The sequence below is a fragment of the Clytia hemisphaerica genome, unplaced genomic scaffold (assembly GCF_902728285.1).
Source record: "Clytia hemisphaerica strain Z4C2 unplaced genomic scaffold, Clytia hemisphaerica genome assembly, whole genome shotgun sequence".
Taxonomy (NCBI): Eukaryota; Metazoa; Cnidaria; class Hydrozoa; order Leptothecata; family Clytiidae; genus Clytia; species Clytia hemisphaerica.
This window is the reverse complement of record NW_027103638.1, coordinates 1,819,322-1,838,262: the sequence shown is the minus strand read 5'-3', so window position 1 is coordinate 1,838,262 and position 18,941 is coordinate 1,819,322. Positions and strand designations below refer to the sequence as shown.

General features: G+C 36.3%; 3 protein-coding genes across 3 annotated transcripts; all 3 read left to right on the top strand.

Moving 5' to 3' along the window:
• Positions 1–5,339: 5,339 nt before the first annotated feature.
• LOC136802823 (serine/threonine-protein kinase mTOR-like) lies at positions 5,340–10,556 on the top strand. The gene is made up of 4 exons (XM_067059588.1): positions 5,340–5,426; positions 5,516–5,614; positions 5,989–6,294; positions 10,099–10,556. Exons 1-4 carry the CDS (start codon positions 5,340–5,342, stop codon positions 10,141–10,143), a joined length of 537 nt encoding a protein of 178 aa, XP_066915689.1. The 3' UTR covers positions 10,144–10,556.
• Positions 10,248–14,225, top strand: LOC136802822 (serine/threonine-protein kinase mTOR-like). Its single transcript, XM_067059586.1, has 9 exons — positions 10,248–10,298; positions 10,982–11,029; positions 11,457–11,539; positions 12,272–12,344; positions 12,698–12,772; positions 13,055–13,190; positions 13,428–13,484; positions 13,579–13,891; positions 14,175–14,225. Exons 1-9 carry the CDS (start codon positions 10,248–10,250, stop codon positions 14,188–14,190), a joined length of 852 nt encoding a protein of 283 aa, XP_066915687.1. The 3' UTR covers positions 14,191–14,225.
• A 1,044-nt stretch (positions 14,226–15,269) lies between these two features.
• LOC136802821 (uncharacterized) lies at positions 15,270–16,055 on the top strand. The gene has a single exon (XM_067059585.1). The coding sequence runs from the start codon at positions 15,270–15,272 to the stop codon at positions 16,053–16,055; it is 786 nt and encodes a 261-aa protein (XP_066915686.1).
• Positions 16,056–18,941: the final 2,886 nt, after the last annotated feature.

Here is an 18,941-nt window from a genome sequence, read left to right as displayed (position 1 = left end):
AAGAGCATCGCCCTGAAGATATATCACCAACAGCTTCGAAAACTCAACAACTCTCCATCAGATAAAGTCGAAATCATTTCATCTGAAGCAAAACTTCAAGATCTTGGTTTTGTGGACTACATTGAAAATCTTAATGCTCAACAATAATCAATGCTCAAGGACACATCGATCCACAACTTCATACCTTGGAGAGTCGTATGGAAGGCTTCATCTGTCACAACTCCTTGTAGAATCGTTTTCGATGGATCAAACCCAACATCAACTGGCTTTAGCATCAACGACTTACTGGCTAAAGGTCACAATAGTCTCAATAAACTCCAGGAAATACTCATCCGTTGGACAATCCATCCCATTGGCTTTCATACTGACATTAGAAAAATGTAAAACACCATTAGTCTCCACGAATCCCATTGGTGTTACCAACGTTACCTCTGGGAAGAATCACTTGACTCGACCAAAGCTCCAAAAGAAAAGATCATAAAAACTTTGATCTATGGCATTCGTCCAAGTGGCAATCAAGCCGAATACGCCCTTCGTTCGATCTCGACATCCTTCAAAGACCAATATCCCAAAGTTGACGAAATCCTTCAACCCGACGTCTATGTTGATGATTGTATAACAGGTGCATTAACTATTCCAGATGCACACCAAAGAGCTGATGAAATTGAATTCGTCCTGAGTCATGGTAATTTCAAACTAAAAGGAATCACGTTTTCCGGATCTGATCCACCAGAACAGCTAACGGATGATGGTGTCACAATTGGCGTCGGAGGCATGATATGGCACCCCAAAACCGATGAGCTCTCAATCAGTATATCCGAATTGAATTTTTCAAAGAAACGTAGAGGGAAGAAATCAACTGAAACCATCAATATCATCCCAGAACGATTGACAAGACGTCACTGTGCTTCTAAAGTCGCAGAAATCTTCGACCTTACCGGACGAATAGCACCAATTGTTGCTACTCTCAAGCTCAATCTCCACGAACTTTCAACTCGACAACTCGACTGGGATGATAAGATTCCAGACGAACTTCGCCCAATCTGGCTAGATCATTTCGAGATGATGCAAGATATTCCAAATATCAAATTCAAACGTGCTGTTATTCCCTCAGATGCAACTTCATTAAAAGTCAATACCGTAGATTTTGGGGATGCATCTCAATCACTCATCTGCACTGCAATTTACGCTCGTTTTCCTCGACCTCATGGGGAATTTTCATCACAACTCATTTTCGCCAGAACTAAAGTCGTACCAAAAGATTACACTCTACCTCGGGCAGAATTATTTGCTGCTCTTGTAAACACTCACACAAGCGAAATCGTTAAACGATCATTGAAAAGTCTTCATGATTCCTCTATCAAGCTGACCGATAGCCAAATTGCAATGTACTGGATAAGCAATGACGACAAACCTTTGAAAAAGTGGGTTCGAAGTCGCGTCTTAGAAATCCTTCGTTTCTCGGACAAGAAAGATTGGTACTACATTCCAACAGATCAAAACCTTGCAGACCTTGGCACCAGAAGAGGAGCCACATTCCAGGATATCGACCAATCATCTAATTGGATCAATGGACATCAGTGGATGAAGCAATCACAGTCATCATTTCCCATCCAATCAGCATCTGAAGTTACGATCTCCATCAAACAGATGGTTGAAATCAACAAGGAACATACTATCGTTCAAAGTTATCACATCTTATCATTCAAAGAAACATCTGAAAGGTATAAATTCTCTCAATACCTTCTGAACCCAAATCAACACAAGTTTTCTACAGTTATTCGTATCATGGCAATCGTCTTCAAGTATATTTACACTCTACTCAAACGTACAAAAGATAAATCTCGTTCCCAACTCACCATGATGAAACATTCAACCATTCTCATTAACGATGACGAGATCAAAGCTGCTGAGACGTATTTCTACAGGAAAGCATCACAAGAGATAATTCAATTCCTTCCAAAATCAAAATATGAAAATATCACCAGACTCAACGACAATATAATCTTGGTGTACACTGGTCAAATCCTCGCCGATGATCAAGTATCCATAGTTGGAAGTTTCACCAAATCAATGAAAGATTTATCTTCGACATCCTTTTGTGTACCAGTTATAGACAGAAGATCACCAATTGCATATAGTATCATCCTCGACACACATTGGAATCATCCAGAAGTCAGTCATGCTGGGATAGAGTCCACACTTCGCTACGTCCTCAAGAAAGTTTACATCCTTGAAGGTCGAATTCTTATCAAATCCATCAAAATTTCGTGTCAACGTTGCAAGTTTTTGGCCAAACGAACCATCGACATGGCTATGGGTCCAATCTCCAGATGCAATATCACCATAGCTCCAGCATTCTTCTACACCCAAGTCGACCTATCTGGACCGTTTCAATGCTACACACCATATCACAAACGAAAGACAGTTAAAATATGGTTGGCTGTCTTCTGCTGTTGCTCTACATCAGCTGTCAAAATAAAGGTTTTGGACGATTATGGAACGACATCATTCATCCTTGCTTTCAATCGCTTCTCCTGTGACCACGGTTACCCGAAACTACTTCTTTGTGACGAAGGAGGTCAACTCATCAAAGCCTGCAAAGAAATGCGACTTGATTTCATTGATATCAAATCCAAATTGATGAAACAAGCACGTGTTGAGTTCGAATTATGTCCAGTTCAAGGCCGCTCAATGCATGGAAAAGTAGAACGAAAAATTCGTGAAATCAACAGTTCGATCGAAAAATCTGTTCACAACCAACGTCTTTCAATCCTTCAGTGGGAAACGTTATCATCATATATTGGCAATCAAATTAACAACTTGCCCTTGGCTGTTGGTAACATTGTGGGAGACTTCGAATGTCTCGACTTGATAACGCCGAATCGTTTACTATTGGGACGAAATAATAGTCGTTGCCCCACTGGCATTCTATCATCTACCAACCCATCAAATATCATCAAGGAGAACCAATTCATCTTCAATGCCTGGTTTGAAGTTTGGCTTCTCGTCCATGTGCCAAAACTCATGCACCAGCAAAAATCGTTTACATCAGACAAAATCAACGTTGGCGATATCATCTTGTTCACCAAAAACGAATCACTTCTGTCAAACTCGTACACCTATGGAATCGTCAAGAGTCTCGAATTTGGTCGTGACGGGGTGGCACGTAAGGCCATCATTCGATATCGTAACGAAAATGAAAACGTACTCGGGTAAGTTATGGCATGTCTAAAAAACTGAAAATTACCATAATATTTAGATCGCATTAGTCGACAGAAAGTGACCAAACAAATGACTGAACATGAAGGGTACTATGATTAAGTTTCTAACCTGATGTGTAACCTAATTGTTTTTTCTCTGATTTTGGCGAAAAACCGTAAAAACTGATTATGACGTCATAATCGATGACGTCATAAAAACTAAAAATTGAATTTCTCAAGAATGGTTTTTCCAATTGTCTTCAAACTTTCACCAAAGATGTATCTCATTAAAGTCGATCATTGAGAAAAAGAAATTTTTCAAAATTTTCATGACGTCAGCAGAAATTAGGAAAAAGAAAAAATCCTATTTTTTGCTGACGTAATCAGAATTTCGAAAAGATTTTGCATAGTGACTGTTCAGGCCTTAGGATAAGTTAAGTTGGGCTCTACTTGTCAAATACATTTATAATTCAAGGCTCAATTTATTTTGTTAATTAGAAACTTAGGAATTTTCATTCATTTTATTTCTTAAGTTTGAACTTGAACCTCAATATCAATTCAATCAACGTTACAAATTCTTGTCTGTGTGTGTGCGTGGACTTACAATCCCACATATTTTGCAATATCATGCCGCTGACAAAAGTTACAAGGTACATCCAACTCTCCTTCAGCGTACAAAGTTATTCCATGTCTCAGCAAAGTACAAAATGAGTCTTTTTCGCCTCGAAATTCTGCAAAATTTCAATATTACTGGATAATTTTCCCTTTTCCGTCTAAGATGTAGACTTTGTTTTGACCACTTTTCCTTCACCCGAACGGTTTTCCTGGTTCCTTGTGAATTTCGTTGGGTTTATCTTTCTTGGCTTTCAACTCTCCATAACTATTACGATTACTGGTTCTTCCTCCATTTACGAATTAGAGGGACCAAACTGTATTTTGTTTTCTTTATTGAGACAAAGTATTTGCTTCGTTTTAATCAGGACATTTTTGAATTTAGGCATCCTTTGTCTAAATGTGAAAGTAAAATGTAATACTGGTAATCTCAATATTGATTCGCATTTAAATCTTTTAACATGCAGGTTGTACTATATTCCATTATTTGTTTCAGGTATGGCATTCGTGGGCTTTGATGAATTATGAGAGTGTTTTGTATTACAAAAACAGTGACACACCCATTGCACCTCCTACACCTGTCGTGCCCTGTCCTCCTGGGTCGCTAAGAAAACTTCAGGTTTGTATCGTAATCATTGTTTAAATTTCATCGTCATCGTCAGCGTTTAAGCCAGGCTTCAATAAAAAATTCTGCCTCAAAATTCAACAAAACGGATTATGTTATATAGAATCGATATTATGTCTGCAGTTTACATTCGGTTTTGAAACACCAACAAATTCGCATTGATTTCATTCGGACTCTTTAGCTTGCCTTGTATTCCAGAAAATCAAAGAAAAAAATCTGGCTGAGATTAGTCATCGTATTTCAAAGGGCGTTTTCTTCCTTTGAAAATTTACTATCAATGCCACTGAATTTATTATTTTATTGTACATCCGAACAATAACTTTTGTTTTGTTATAATGTAGCCGTTGGATGCGACGGTGCACAATTATACAGTACCTGCTGTCAAAGGTTTCTTCCATTCCATTTCCTTGTCACGTGGTAATTCACTCCAAGACACTTTGAGGTCAGTTCACTGTTTAGAATTATTTCATCGTAATCCACTTTTCACTTAACAAGAATTCTCTAGGACTTAATACTTAATACTACTTGTTGATGGTTCAAAAATTGACAGAGATTGGAAACTTTCATCGTAATGTTTATAGTTTCCTACTTCGCCTTCATGATTCAAACTTGTCTTAGAACCACGAACTTTTGGAAGTACCAGTCGTTAATTTTCAAAGTAATCTTCTTTTAACCTAGTCTACCTCCTTTTTTCTGTTTGTCCAATAGATTGTTGACGTTGTGGTTCGATTTTGGACATTACGATGACGTGCACAAAGCACTTGTCGATGGATTGAAAACAATCCATATTGATAACTGGCTCCAGGTATGTTTTAGTCTATTTGAGCTTTAAGCGGTTTAACTCATTGTCTTTCAAAATTCACCCATTGTTTTATTGTTGAATATCCTTTTCCATGGAGATGGAGAATTTTCATAACCTTGAAAGTTTTTCATCCCTCGCCACCTTTGATTTAATTGAATCCGATAAAGGCGAACGTCGAAACGTCGTATATTACACAACTGTGTTTTAACTGTTCTACTATTATATGTAAACTGAAATTAACATTGACTTTATTATTATTTAACTTGAATATAGGTGATTCCGCAGTTGATAGCGCGTATCGATACACCACGACAAATGATTGGTCGACTGATTCATCAACTCTTATCCGACGTCGGAAAGCAACATCCTCAGGTAACAGAATCCCATAATCCTCAATGTGTGTAAATAATTTTTCTAACGGAGACACCTGAAAAAAGCCGGGATCTGAACCTTCTCCGTTGCTAAAAATAGAAGCACAGTGGTCAAAATCCCGCGTTTTCGGGTGCTTCCATTAAGAAAATATGACATCGTGATTTTCTCGTATCAAGGATCCTTAAATTCTTTAGTGTGTGAAATTTTGAATCTCTGAACTACCCGAACAATAATTTTAAACTATAGAGATTATCATGAGATTATCCTTCAGCTTGCACACCTTTCCATTGAGATTCGATAGAATAGAACGTAAGGTCAATGACTTTCTAAGTTATCTTAACTCATCTTTGTATTCAAATTCCATCTATTTTCAGGCTTTGATCTATCCGTTAACCGTCGCATCGAAGTCAGCAAGTGCTGATCGCCGAAACGCCGCCGAACAAATCCTCTGTAGTCTACGTGAACACAGTCTAGCGTTAGTAGAACAGGCTATGATGGTAAGCGAAGAGTTGATCCGAGTTACTATCCTGTGGCATGAATTATGGGCTGAAGGACTAGAAGAAGCATCTCGGTTATATCTTGGTGAACGTAACGTGAAAGGAATGTTTGCCGTGTTGGATCCTTTACATCAAATCATGGAGAATGGCCCTCAAACACAAAACGAAATATCTTTCCAACAGGTAATTTTCCTTTCTGCTTCTAATGTTTTTTTAATATAAGAAAGATCTTAACAAAATAGCGACAAATCATATTAGGATATTTAAAGAAAAACAACAATGTTTTTAAAATTGAGCAAAAGCTTTTCGATTAAAAATCATCTTCAGTGCTACAAATGATGTTAAAAATTGGAAATCAAAAAAGTTACAATTTATGTGTTTAAAAGCAATTAAATGTAGTAAAAAACTGGATAAAAGAAACATCATAAAATACAAAAGGCAATGCATGTTAAGAGAATATGTAAAAAGTAATTAAAATAATCGGCTAAGTTACTCCATTTCGGAAAAGAATCAATCGGTTTGAGTCTAGTTGGTCATTTAAAGACGGTCTCTTGAGGGCTATGATAGATGCCTCTAAGTTCTTCCGTAAACCAGTTTTCTCAGAGGCATTAAAGATAACTTTCCAAACGAATTGATGATTAGGGAATTTACGCAGGTGTTTGGCTGGTTCAGAGTTTTTGTCAATGTTTTCATGTTCCCCCCATCTGGTTTCGACGTTTCTTTCGGTTTCTCCAACATAATTATTTCCACAAGTGCAAATTCCTTCATAAATTTGCATGCCGGATATGGGTTCTTATCTTTGACATTAAACAATTGCCTGACTTTCTTTGTGGACCATTTCACGGCAAAATCGATATTATTCTTAGTGAAGGACTTTAATTTCTCTAAAAAACGTTTTGATAAAGATTCATTCTCCTCACAGAACGGAATTTCAATAAGAATAAACTTTCTTGGCTCTTTAAACAAGAACTCTGGGATTATGAATTCTGACGACGTGTCAAGCTTCATTTCAAATTGATTGATAACGCTCTCTGTAAAACGTGTGGGAAAGCCAGCATTTTTGAACTTTGTACGAATTACTTGTTTCTCAAATTCAAAATTCATACCTATCCGATACGATCTGTTGAGATCACCATTGATGGCATTTCGTTTATAGCGTTTGGGAATTTGGGGAAGACCAGTGAGTTGCCATTTTGTTCGGTTTTCTGTGGACTGAGGTGCGGACTTTCTCATTTACGTTTACATCAATATTGGTGTCCAGAAACTTCGAAGGCCCTAACTCTATTGTGAAATGAATGTTAGGGTGATAATTGTTCAGAGCAAGGAAGAGGTGGTCTGTTTCATTGATTTTTCTTCGAACAATGACGTCATCGACATATCTCTTGTAGAATGTTGGTTGAACCACTTTGACAATATCGGATTCCATTTTAGTTAGGAAGATATTCGCAAGTGTGACTGAAAGAGGTCCACCCATGGTACAGCCATCAGTCTGTTTGCAGTAATTGGATTGGAAAATAAAGGTATTCTCGGTTGATAATTTAAGTAGCAAACGTTTCATGATAAGACGGGTGCAAATTGTGGGTAATTTCTTGTTTACATATATTTCATCTAGGATGTAGTCTATCGTGTCATAGATAGGAACATTAGTAAATAAAGATTCGACATCATAGGAAACGTATTCGTCATCGACGGTGATAGGCGGCTCATTTTGTATCATTTCAGGAAAGTCTTGGGTGCTGTTGATGATGTAGTCGTTGCAAGTATAAAGTGGCTTTAAATACTTTGAGATTACTTGTGCAGCGTTGTAGGTGAAAGTCCCTGTTTGTGCGATAATTGGTCGAAATTTTAGGTCCTGGATTGTAACTTTAGAAATATCATCGAATTTGTGTGTTTTGGCGGTACCGTACAGTTTGGCTGGTGCGTTGGATTTTGGCCACATTTCGTCATAATGTTTGTACTTTGAGAAAATTTCGGCGTAAAAAATCTTGAAAATGTTTTAAGTCGATTAGTGTTTTGTCTTCAGATTCTTTGTACACTCCGTTTTCTATGCCATCGTTAATCATGTCTTGTAGTTTTTGGACATAATCGGCTTTGTCCATTACGACGACACACGAATCTTTGTCACCAGGGATTATAACGATGGAATTATCATCTTTGAGTCGTTTGAGATTGGAGTATGTGAAATCTTTTCCTATGATGTCGAATCTTTATTTACTAATGTTCCTATCTATGACACGATAGACTACATCCTAGATGAAATATATGTAAACAAGAAATTACCCACAATTTGCACCCGTCTTATCATGAAACGTTTGCTACTTAAATTATCAACCGAGAATACCTTTATTTTCCAATCCAATTACTACAAACAGACTGATGGCTGTACCATGGGTGGACCTCTTTCAGTCACACTTGCGAATATCTTCCTAACTAAAATGGAATCCGATATTGTCAAAGTGGTTCAACCAACATTCTACAAGAGATATGTCGATGACGTCATTGTTCGAAGAAAAATCAATGAAACAGACCATCTTCCTTGCTCTGAACAATTATCCCCTAACATTAATTTCACAAAGAGTTAGGGCCTTCGAAGTTTCTGGACACCAATATTGATGTAAACGTAAATGAGAAAGTCCGCACCTCAGTCCACAGAAAACCGAACAAAATGGCAACTCACTGGTCTTCCCAAATTCCCAAACGCTATAAACGAAATGCCATCAATGGTGATCTCAACAGATCGTATCGGATAGGTATGAATTTTGAATTTGAGAAAAACAAGTAATTCGTACAAAGTTCAAAATGCTGGCTTTCCCACACGTTTTACAGAGAGCGGTTATCAATCAATTTGAAATGAAGCTTGACACGTCGTCAGAATTCATAATCCCAGAAGTTCTTGTTTAAAGAGCCAAGAAAGTTTATTCTTATTGAAATTCCGTTCTGTGAGGAGAATGAATCTTTATCAAAACGTTTTTTAGAGAATTAAAGTCCTTCACTAAGAATAATATCGATTTTGCCGTGAAATGGTCCACAAGAAAGTCAGGCAATTGTTTAATGTCAAAGATAAGAACCCATATCCGGCATGCAAATTTATGAAGGAATTTGCACTTGTGGAAATATTTGTGAGAAACCGAAAGAAACGTCGAAACCAGATTGGGGGGAACATGAAAACTTGACAAAAACCTCTGAACCAAGCCAAACACCTGCGTAAATTCCCTAATCATCAATTCGTTTGGAAAGTTATCTTTAATGCCTCTGAGAAAACTGGTTTACGGAAGAACTTAGAGGCATCTATCATAGCCTCAAGAGACCGTCTTTAAATGACCAACTAGACTCAAACCGATTGATTCTTTTCCGAAATGGAGTAACTTAGCCGATTATTTTAATTACTTTTTACATATTCTCTTAACATGCATTGCCTTTTGTATTTTATGATGTTTCTTTTATCCAGTTTTTTACTACATTTAATTGCTTTTAAACACATAAATTGTAACTTTTTTGATTTCCAATTTTTAACATCATTTGTAGCACTGAAGATGATTTTTAATCGAAAAGCTTTTGCTCAATTTTAAAAACATTGTTGTTTTTCTTTAAATTTACTTTTGGAATGGCAAAATTTCAAAGATATTAGGATATGTTCCCTAAAAGTAGCGAAATTCAAGACAAAGAAGAAAAACAACGTATTTTGCGTTTAAAGGTGTTATATTTGCAAGAAAAATAGAAATTATTTTTTATGTTCAGATGCGTAGACGTTTGAAGAGCTGCTCAAAGTCTTTATCATCGCTATCGTCGCACTCGACATTTGATGTAGATTTTCTCTTCCGTCCTTTTGAAACGTTTGATTCAGCTTCGTTAAGTGTTTTAGCGACATAGTCGGTTGGTGTGAATAGCTTGTTGACTTTGGTTTCTCCTGAGCGGACATCTGATGAGATTGTTATTTTATTGGTGAACTGGTCAGCTAATTCAGTGAAGTCATCTGTACTTTTGTAGACTGTTGATTCACCCATTTCGACACAAGGAAGTGGACGTTGTTGAATGAGATCATTCGCGTCTCGGCGTTTTGCTTTGATAACAACACGAGCCTCAGTGAAAGGTTGAGATTTGAAGACAGCGTTCTTGTATGAAGCTTTCAGAACACGATGGTACTTCTTCGAATTGATTTGAGAACGTCCAGTGTTCAACTTCTTTATGTTTGAATTCTCCAATGCAAATGCCATTGCACGAGGATTCTTGGATTTTCCGATTTGATGAAATTCATCTCGGGATTCAATTTTTGAATGCAAATCGACGACTGATTTGCGTTTTGCGGTGAAAACTTTTACACGAGTGATATCGACCTTTGTCTCAGAAGCAATCTTGAACAAAGATTTACTTGAAACGTTCGAGTTTTCACCGAAGACTTTTATTTTACTCAAAATACACATTTTACAAGACTTTCTGCGACTTGATTCAACAGAAGAAATATTTGAAAAGAATTTTCAATTGAAAGAAAATAATTGACGTCAAATATTTTCTGGAAAGATACGTCAGAAGATGGTTTTTTTTAAACTGACGTAATGATTCGTGTAAACCCATGGTCGGCAAATTCTTGACAATCATTGAATTGATAAAATACACATGCACTGTCTTTCAATTTTTGAATATACAAATGAATTTAAGAAGACTAGGTGGTGAAAAAGTTTGAGATCTAAATAGAAAAGCTACTGAAACCCTTGCCACCAATGGCATATTTCAAACGTATTGATTTGGAAAATGCTACTGCCAAAATCTTATCTTCACTCACTTTTTATTGAGGACAGCTCTTATAGCATTAGCTTTTTTTAGTTTAAATTGTGTCAAACATGTTTTCGAACATGCTTTGAACACAACACAGGGTTACGATTTGGCCAAAGTTCACTGGCTGAAGAGTCCCAGTTCTGAGGTAAGTTGATTGTTCTAACAGTGATTGAGTGATAATTATCGGGAAAACTTCGTCGGGGAAAATTTTCGTTGGGAAAAACTTTCGTCGGGGAAAAGTATTCGTCACTTGCTGGTAGTTGGTAAACGCATTAAGGCCGGGGAAAATTTTCGTCGGGGAAAAATAATCGTCGCTTGGCCAAAAGTTTTCCCCGATAAGGTAATTATTTACTGATTCCATAAAAGCTTTAGTTTCGGAAAACAGTCGTGTTTGATTGAATTACAGTTGACGTTCTCTAATTCGGCGTTCTATTATTTAATAGGCTCCTTTATTCGATAGAAATCCAATTCCCCTTGAAGATCGAATTAGAGAGCGTCAACTGTAGTTTTCGAAACTCTTTTCGATCTGTAATTATGTTTTTTTTTAATTTCAATATATAACCTTTCAATAGGTTTGGTATGACCGCCGTTTGAATTACACGCGGTCGCTCGCTGTGATGTCAATGGTGGGTTACGTTCTTGGATTGGGTGACAGGTAAGCAGCACAATTTTATTACAAATTTGACTCCCATTACTACATACAGTAGAGTTTTCATAATTCGAAACTTTATAATTCGGATGTATCTTTAACTCGAACGAAGTTTTCTTTAGTCCTTTCAGTTAACAATGCCTTATAGTCCTTAATACGTAAGTCGAAATTTCCTTAACTCTAACAAATTTGTGTTCCTCGTGCGTGTTCGAGTTGAGAAGAATCCACCGTGTCAAAATCGAAATAATACGCGCATTTCCCAAATAAAATCAGGGTTGTATCGTCTTCGTCCTACAGTCTAGGAAGAGTGGGAATCCCAAACGTTAAACCCTGACCCCGGGGGGGGCACTGGGTTTGCGGACTGACGGTATGTGCGGGCCAAAAATTGGCTTTTATAATTGCACCCTTACAGTGCAGCAAAAATCAGTGAAAATCATACCCTTAGAGTGCATTTTCCCCCAAATTTTCGATCCCTTTCGTGCAAAAAATGGTCAAAATTCTAGCATTTTTGGTCAAAATATCTAGATTTTTCAAGAATTTTCTGAAATTTCTACCCTTACAGTGCATCTCTAGTTTTTCCGACCCTTACAGTGCATTTTAAACATATTGGAAAAGGTACCCTTAGGACCCGCACATACCCGTCGGTCCTTTTGCCCAGCTGCCCCCCCCCCCCGAGACCCTGACGCTAGCGACCTGTCAACCATCACTCCTATCTTACTCTTCTTTTATTTTTATCAGGCATCCTTCGAATTTGATGTTAGATCGAATGTCTGGAAAGATTTTACATATTGATTTTGGTGATTGCTTCGAAGTAAGAGATGTTTCTTCAAAAATATTTTTATATTGTGTTTCTTCGTTAAAAGCTTTGTCAAACCTATTTTTATGTCGTTTATCTTATTATGTCTTGTATTAGCGAGCTTATTTAGTTGCACTTTTGAGGACAGTAAGTGACTGAAGCGATTTGGAACAACCCGCAGTTTTAACCCGCAAAATCGAGGACGGTAAAAGTGCTCATTTACCGTCGTCTTCAGTAAGACAAATAAACTCCGTCTCAGAAAAACAAACATACATAAACTCGGTATTATATCCTGAGTGAGAATCTTTGTGTCAATTTATTACTTAATTTTACGATCTTTTTTTAATCTTCACTTTCACCATTTTTAGGTTGCAATGACGAGAGAAAAGTTTCCCGAGAAAGTCCCATTCCGTTTGACCAGAATGTTGACGAACGCTATGGAGGTTTGTTTGTTTAACTTCATACGGGATATTACATAGTTAGCCATACAGCAGCAATTTCTTGGTAAACTTTAAAGACTGAAAGGGCGAATTGCAGCAATACATTAATTATGCATCCTTCAAAGCTTGTAATGTTGGGAATGGATTGAAATCTTTGTCCTTTATTAGCTTTCGCAGCTAAAGATAAAACTATTGTTTTGAGACTTAAGTCTGAGCCAAGACATTTTATAAATAAGTGTTATCTCTAGATAAAAGAATTGAAAGTGAAAAATTGATGTCTTTCAGGTGACGGGTATTGACGGCAACTACCGTATGACGTGTGAAAGTGTCATGCGTGTTTTACGTGAAAGCAAAGACAGTTTAATGGCCGTTCTCGAAGCTTTCGTTTACGATCCTTTATTGAACTGGCGCTTGATTGATAGTAAGTTGTTTTTGTTACCACTTGTATAGCTCTCGCTAATTTTAATTCAAATTACCTTTCCCATTTTATTACCTTTGGGAATCGAACATCTATCGAATGAAAAAGGATTCTGTTTCAAGTAAGATAACGAGTCTTGGGGATTTTTCTTTATACAATAGGTATAAAGCAAAGTAAATAGGTCCCACACTGCAAACAGTGTCAATGGTCACTATTAATGTTTTGTCAATTTTTTTTCAGCGGAGAAACGATCAAAAGGAAGACAAGAATCTTATTCAACGCACAATGAAGGTCACGGTAAGAAATTTGGACACTTCTAAATCTCCTATTCTCCTCCTATTATGATTTAGAGAGAACAGCTGAACAACAGATTTAGAGTTCTTATAGTAAGCTTATACTTCTTCCAAAAACGACTGGAATCCTACGGAGTTGATCTTATCGGAGTTTAACGTGGATCGAACGCACGACCGTCCACGCGGTAAAAAGGTTACCAATCCGGAACACCCGACACAAGATCCGGAACACAGTAATAATAAACCGGAAGCCGTCAATAAGACAGCGTTACAAATCGTGAAACATGTTCGTGATAAATTGACGGGGCGCGATTTCAACAAAGACGAAGCGATAGATGTTGACACACAAGTTGATTTATTGATTCAACAAGCCACTTCACATGCTAACCTCTGCCAAGCTTATATTGGATGGTAAGTATATTTTCACTTCACGTTCACGTTTTTAATAAATAGATAAAGTCAGGAGGAAATGTAGAATTCTCTCATCCCTACAAGGAATATAGCATGTTCTGAATATTCTGGACAACTAGATTTAACCGCATATATACAATATATACTCTGACCTCTCGTTTTTTTACATTTTGATTTCTGCCCTCCTTTATTAGATATAAGGTCTAACGTTTTCGGTCTTGAGTGGGAATTTATCTTGACCTAGTCACAAACAAACTAAAAATTTAATCTTTCCTTTTTTCAGGTGCCCGTTCTGGTAAAATCAGACATTTTCTTCAAATGAAGACAAACTAATGTATTATTTTTATGGTAAAGATTTGTATATGTATTTTAATTTTCATCTTTTTTCATTAGTCACATGTTGAGTGTCTCAGTTATTAAATCGGATCTCGGTTCGCCGACCGATGTTTTTTTCGTACATACTCTTCCATTTCCAGGAGAGATTGAGACCGGGATCGATAAAATATGTGCTTTCAAGCGCTAACTTCAGCGAGAAGATGTTTTAGGAAGGAATTTTGGGCGTTTTATATTCAGTTTTGGTTTTATATATTGTTACTTTAAATGTTGTAATTTGTTTTTGTCTTGATTTTTGTTGTGTTTTTCTTCTTGTACATATCATTTTCTATAACAAACGAAATAGAATAGGTAATAATTTTTAATGGAAATCTTATAACTTTGATTTAAATTCAATCCATGTGAAATAATTTGTCTGAAGGTAAGGTTCGCGAAAGATTTGTCATCAGTCTTTTATCGTCGTTAAAAGTTACTTACCTTAACCCTTCTTAGCATCTTTGGGGGGGGGGGGGCGAAAATTTATGAAATGTTTATCCGATTGACTTGAAATTTTGCAAGTGTGTATCAAATATGAAAGTTTAATTTGCATCTACGATTTTCAAATTCGTTACGTGTTATTCTTTTTAAATCTCAGTTTGCTTCCAATGATTAATCAAAATAAAATTGTCGACTCACTCTCCATATATTAACCTTCATGATTTTTGTTCAATGTTGGCTTTTTTAATTCCATGGTAATTTCTCGATAAAAAAAGATCACTTTCGAAAATTGTTGAAATTGCTTGAAACAGGAAAGAAATGGTAATTTCAATTCAAAGTGACATAACATTACGTGTGTTATGTCAACAAAATTGTTTACATTAGTTTGTCAAGTATTCTCCAATTACATTAAAAAAGACATGAGCGCTCACTCGAGTGCGTACTGGACTTTAAATGATTGCAATACAGCGAAATTGACAGTATGAAGTGATGAAAACAAATCAATGACCAATTTTTAGGCTTTTAAAGGATACTTAAACTGTTTTAATTGAAACTTGGTTTAACCAAAATGTCAGAGGATTTATTGGTTGTTGGTGCAGGAAGGCTTGGAATAAGGATAGCGCTAATATGGAAAAACACATATCCAACAGCCAAGGTGACAGTAAAGAATAAATCAAAGGACATTGAGAGAAGCAAACAGTTCAAGAAAGAAGGATTCGTGCCAATAACGAAAGAGGAGAGCCAGGCGTGCAGGGCGCCCTTTGTGGTGTTTTGTGCGCCCTCAATGACTGGGTGCATTGAGGATATTGAGTTCAGTATTAAAGAGCATTGGGATACAGATCTCCCTGTATCTGCGTTTGTTTTGACATCATCTGGAGGTGTTTACGAGGACAATTTCGGTGATATTGTCGACGAAAACACAGAAACAACCTCAACTCAGAGAAGTCAAAATTTGTTGGCAAGAGAAAAGATTGTGCGCCAAAATAAGGGCTGTATTTTACGTTTGGCTGGTTTATACTGTAAGGAATATGGAAATCATCATTTTTGGAGAGGTGTCGAAAAGATACCATTGAAACCGAAAAATTGGATGAATTTGCTTCACTATGATGATGCTGCCAGGGCTGTTGTTAAATGTCTACAGAATCCATCCAAGATTGAAAGAGAGGTCTTCCTAGTAGCTGATGGATATCCAATGTATATTCAAGACATAGCCAATGTTACCGGAATTGATGTTCAATTCACAGGAGGCGAAGGGATCGCAGGGAAAATATATGATATTAGTAAAATCAAAACAGAGCTTGAATGGGAGCCGGAGTGTCCAAAATTTTACGACTTTTTTCAAGGAACTAAATGAATCAATTAAAACAGCCAGGTCTTGCTAAAACGTACCACACACATTTGTCGATTGTGCCGATGAAACCCTAATTCGAATGGAGGAAAAATCAGTCAAATAATTGATTTTCGCTACTGAAGAATTGAACACAATTTTATGAAAGCTTAAAAATTTAGTTTTTTACCAATATGTATAAAATTCAATCTTATTGAAAGTAATTTTCATGGTCTCTTTCATTCATCTTGCGGTTATCGTGATGGCGTAATTGGCGTTTTTAAAGTTCGTGATTTCGTGATTTAAGATTTTAAAGTGCGGGATCAGAGGAGCCAACGTGATCAACTTGATCGTGATAGAAAGGAAATTTAACCCGTGATAACGTGATTTGGAAACTTTCTTTCCGTGATCACCGTTATGCGCTTTTTTTAATTTAATTTTTGTTTGAGCTGTTCTCGTTTTTTTTTCGTAAATTCTCAGCTGTTTCTGAAATCTAAGTCAAGGATTGTTCTTAATTTTACCTTTAGTTTTAGTCAAAATTGGGCTTGTTCTTCAAAATTTTTAAAAGGAGTGTACGCACAGTACGGTAGTTATCATATGTTCCTTAAATCCCTGTCTGTTAAACAAATGAAGTTGCGAGGTCTACGCTATTTCTAAAACAGAAAAAAAACAAGGAATGAATAATTCAAATCTTATTGTAGTCTCTTCACTTCACTTCACTCTGTGAATCTATTAGATTTGTCAATCTCACTCAAATCAAACCCCTGTCAAGTAGCTCTTCAAGGATACATAAATATTTTCAGAAAAAGTTTTATAAGAGTAATATACGAGAGAAGCTGTAAGGTACTCGGTCGAATTTTTTTTTTTTACTTTCATTAGTAAAAACAACGAGGTATTTATAATGGTTGCTATATTCTATATATTTGAAAGCCTTTTTCTGATGACTGCAACAACTGCCTCAAGAAGTAAGTCCTTGCAGGTGAAAAAGTTTTGTTTGGTCCAAACTAATTTGACCATTTTTGTCGATGGATTTGATTTTGGACTTGTAGAATGGAATTTGGGATATTTTAACTTTCTGAAAGGCATCATACGAAACCCCTGTTTCCACGTGCAGTTTTATGACCAGGATGCGAGATCTTGCACAGCGATCAGCAAAACTGACGGTAATTTAGAGTTACAATTCGAGTCGTTGATGCTTTATCTAAGTTCGAAAACTCAACGTTTTACTGACCATGCGGTGTTATCAGATTTCAAAACAACTTTAAAACCGAATTGCTTGTTGGCAGGATCACCACGAAATATTATTTTGTTCTTAACCAAGTTTCAATCGACTTTACAAGAACTTTCAGAAATAGGAAATTATCATGTTATTCGTATGGTTTTTCATTCTACATCTTATGAAAGTTATTTTAAAACACAAAATTCGTTTTCACTGGCCATGTTCCCAAACCACCGAATTGTCGCTTCGACCACATCAATTCTTTATCGAGATGAAATCTACGGAATATTGCCGTCTCAATCTGCTATCTACAACTTGATTCTGAATCCACATTTCAATAGATTCGAATATAACATTAAAACACTTATTCCTGACTTTAAATTCCCAGAAACGTTTACCGACACTACAGTGTTTTTACGCGTTTATACTAAAGATTTGACGCAGTTTTTCGATTGGGATGGTATTGCTCAGTTTGCACATTTCTTAAAATTCAAACTTGAAAAACTGAAGGGAAATAAATTATATTGCGTTGTCTTATTTAAAAACGATCGTCTAAGCCATTCGGAACGATTCGTAGTGCAGCGTATGCATAATTATTTTGATGTATTCAATATCACGTGGTTGTCTCAAAGCGAGGCTAGACAACTCTCAAAGACAAAGAACACGTTAAACTTAAGCTTCGCCTACTTGCTTAACAGACATCTACACAAAGAAGTTTCAGGCGCTACTTTTTACTTCAACCACAAATGTGAACCTGCTGGTAATAAGAACATTTTATGTCAAGAAGAAATAATGTTGGAAAGATATCTTCGAGTGGTGATGGAGAAAATGATTGTTCTTTTCGAAAAAGACTTAGATCAGTCAGGCAGTTGATATTACATAGAAAATTTAAACTTAATTTTATCAAATCATCAGATCATTTGTATCTGATTTGAGATAATTGTTTAAAAACTATCACATCACCTTATATGATGTGTCAGAGATGAACAAATATATCACATCACCTTTGGTTGATCTACCAGAAACAACTTGTAAACATTAAACGTATGAGTGAGGGATGGGAGACAGTAAATTTTGAGAAGATTTTTGCGAGATTTTAGTTCGCGTTTTTTTCAGTCGCTGACTATTTAAATCCAGGCAAATTTTCCAAAATCAGATTTAGTTGGCCCACACCATTTTTGCTTTATAATCATACAGGAAATTTGGACTGAGGCTCATTATTAGCAAAATCTCATTTTCGGCCTCAAATTATGCTTTGTCATGTAGAAACAATTTTGGCTGATTTTCATTTTCACTTTTACTTTTCACTGAGACAAGTAAAGGTTACCTCATACTTTAGAAATTTGTTTATTTATTTATTATATGTTTGTTTATTTTGGAAAAAAGTATGTTTATGTGTGCAGCCAATCAGAGCTTTACTCGACGTTTTTTCGTTACTTTTTTACATGAATCTGTTGATAGGAAAATTTTAACATTTGAACATCAGTATATGGACAGAGGTTAATTTATAGGACCTGCACCCCACCGGGGTAGGTCCAATAAATTGGGAAAATATCTGGCAGGCTCATTAACTTTTCTTCAAGCTACAAAAGAACTTCTAGACAAAAAAATTGAAATAGGACTTTCACGCCACAAAGGTTAATCAATGCAACGAGAGATTCAGAACTGAAATAATTTTTAGTCCAGAAAAATTC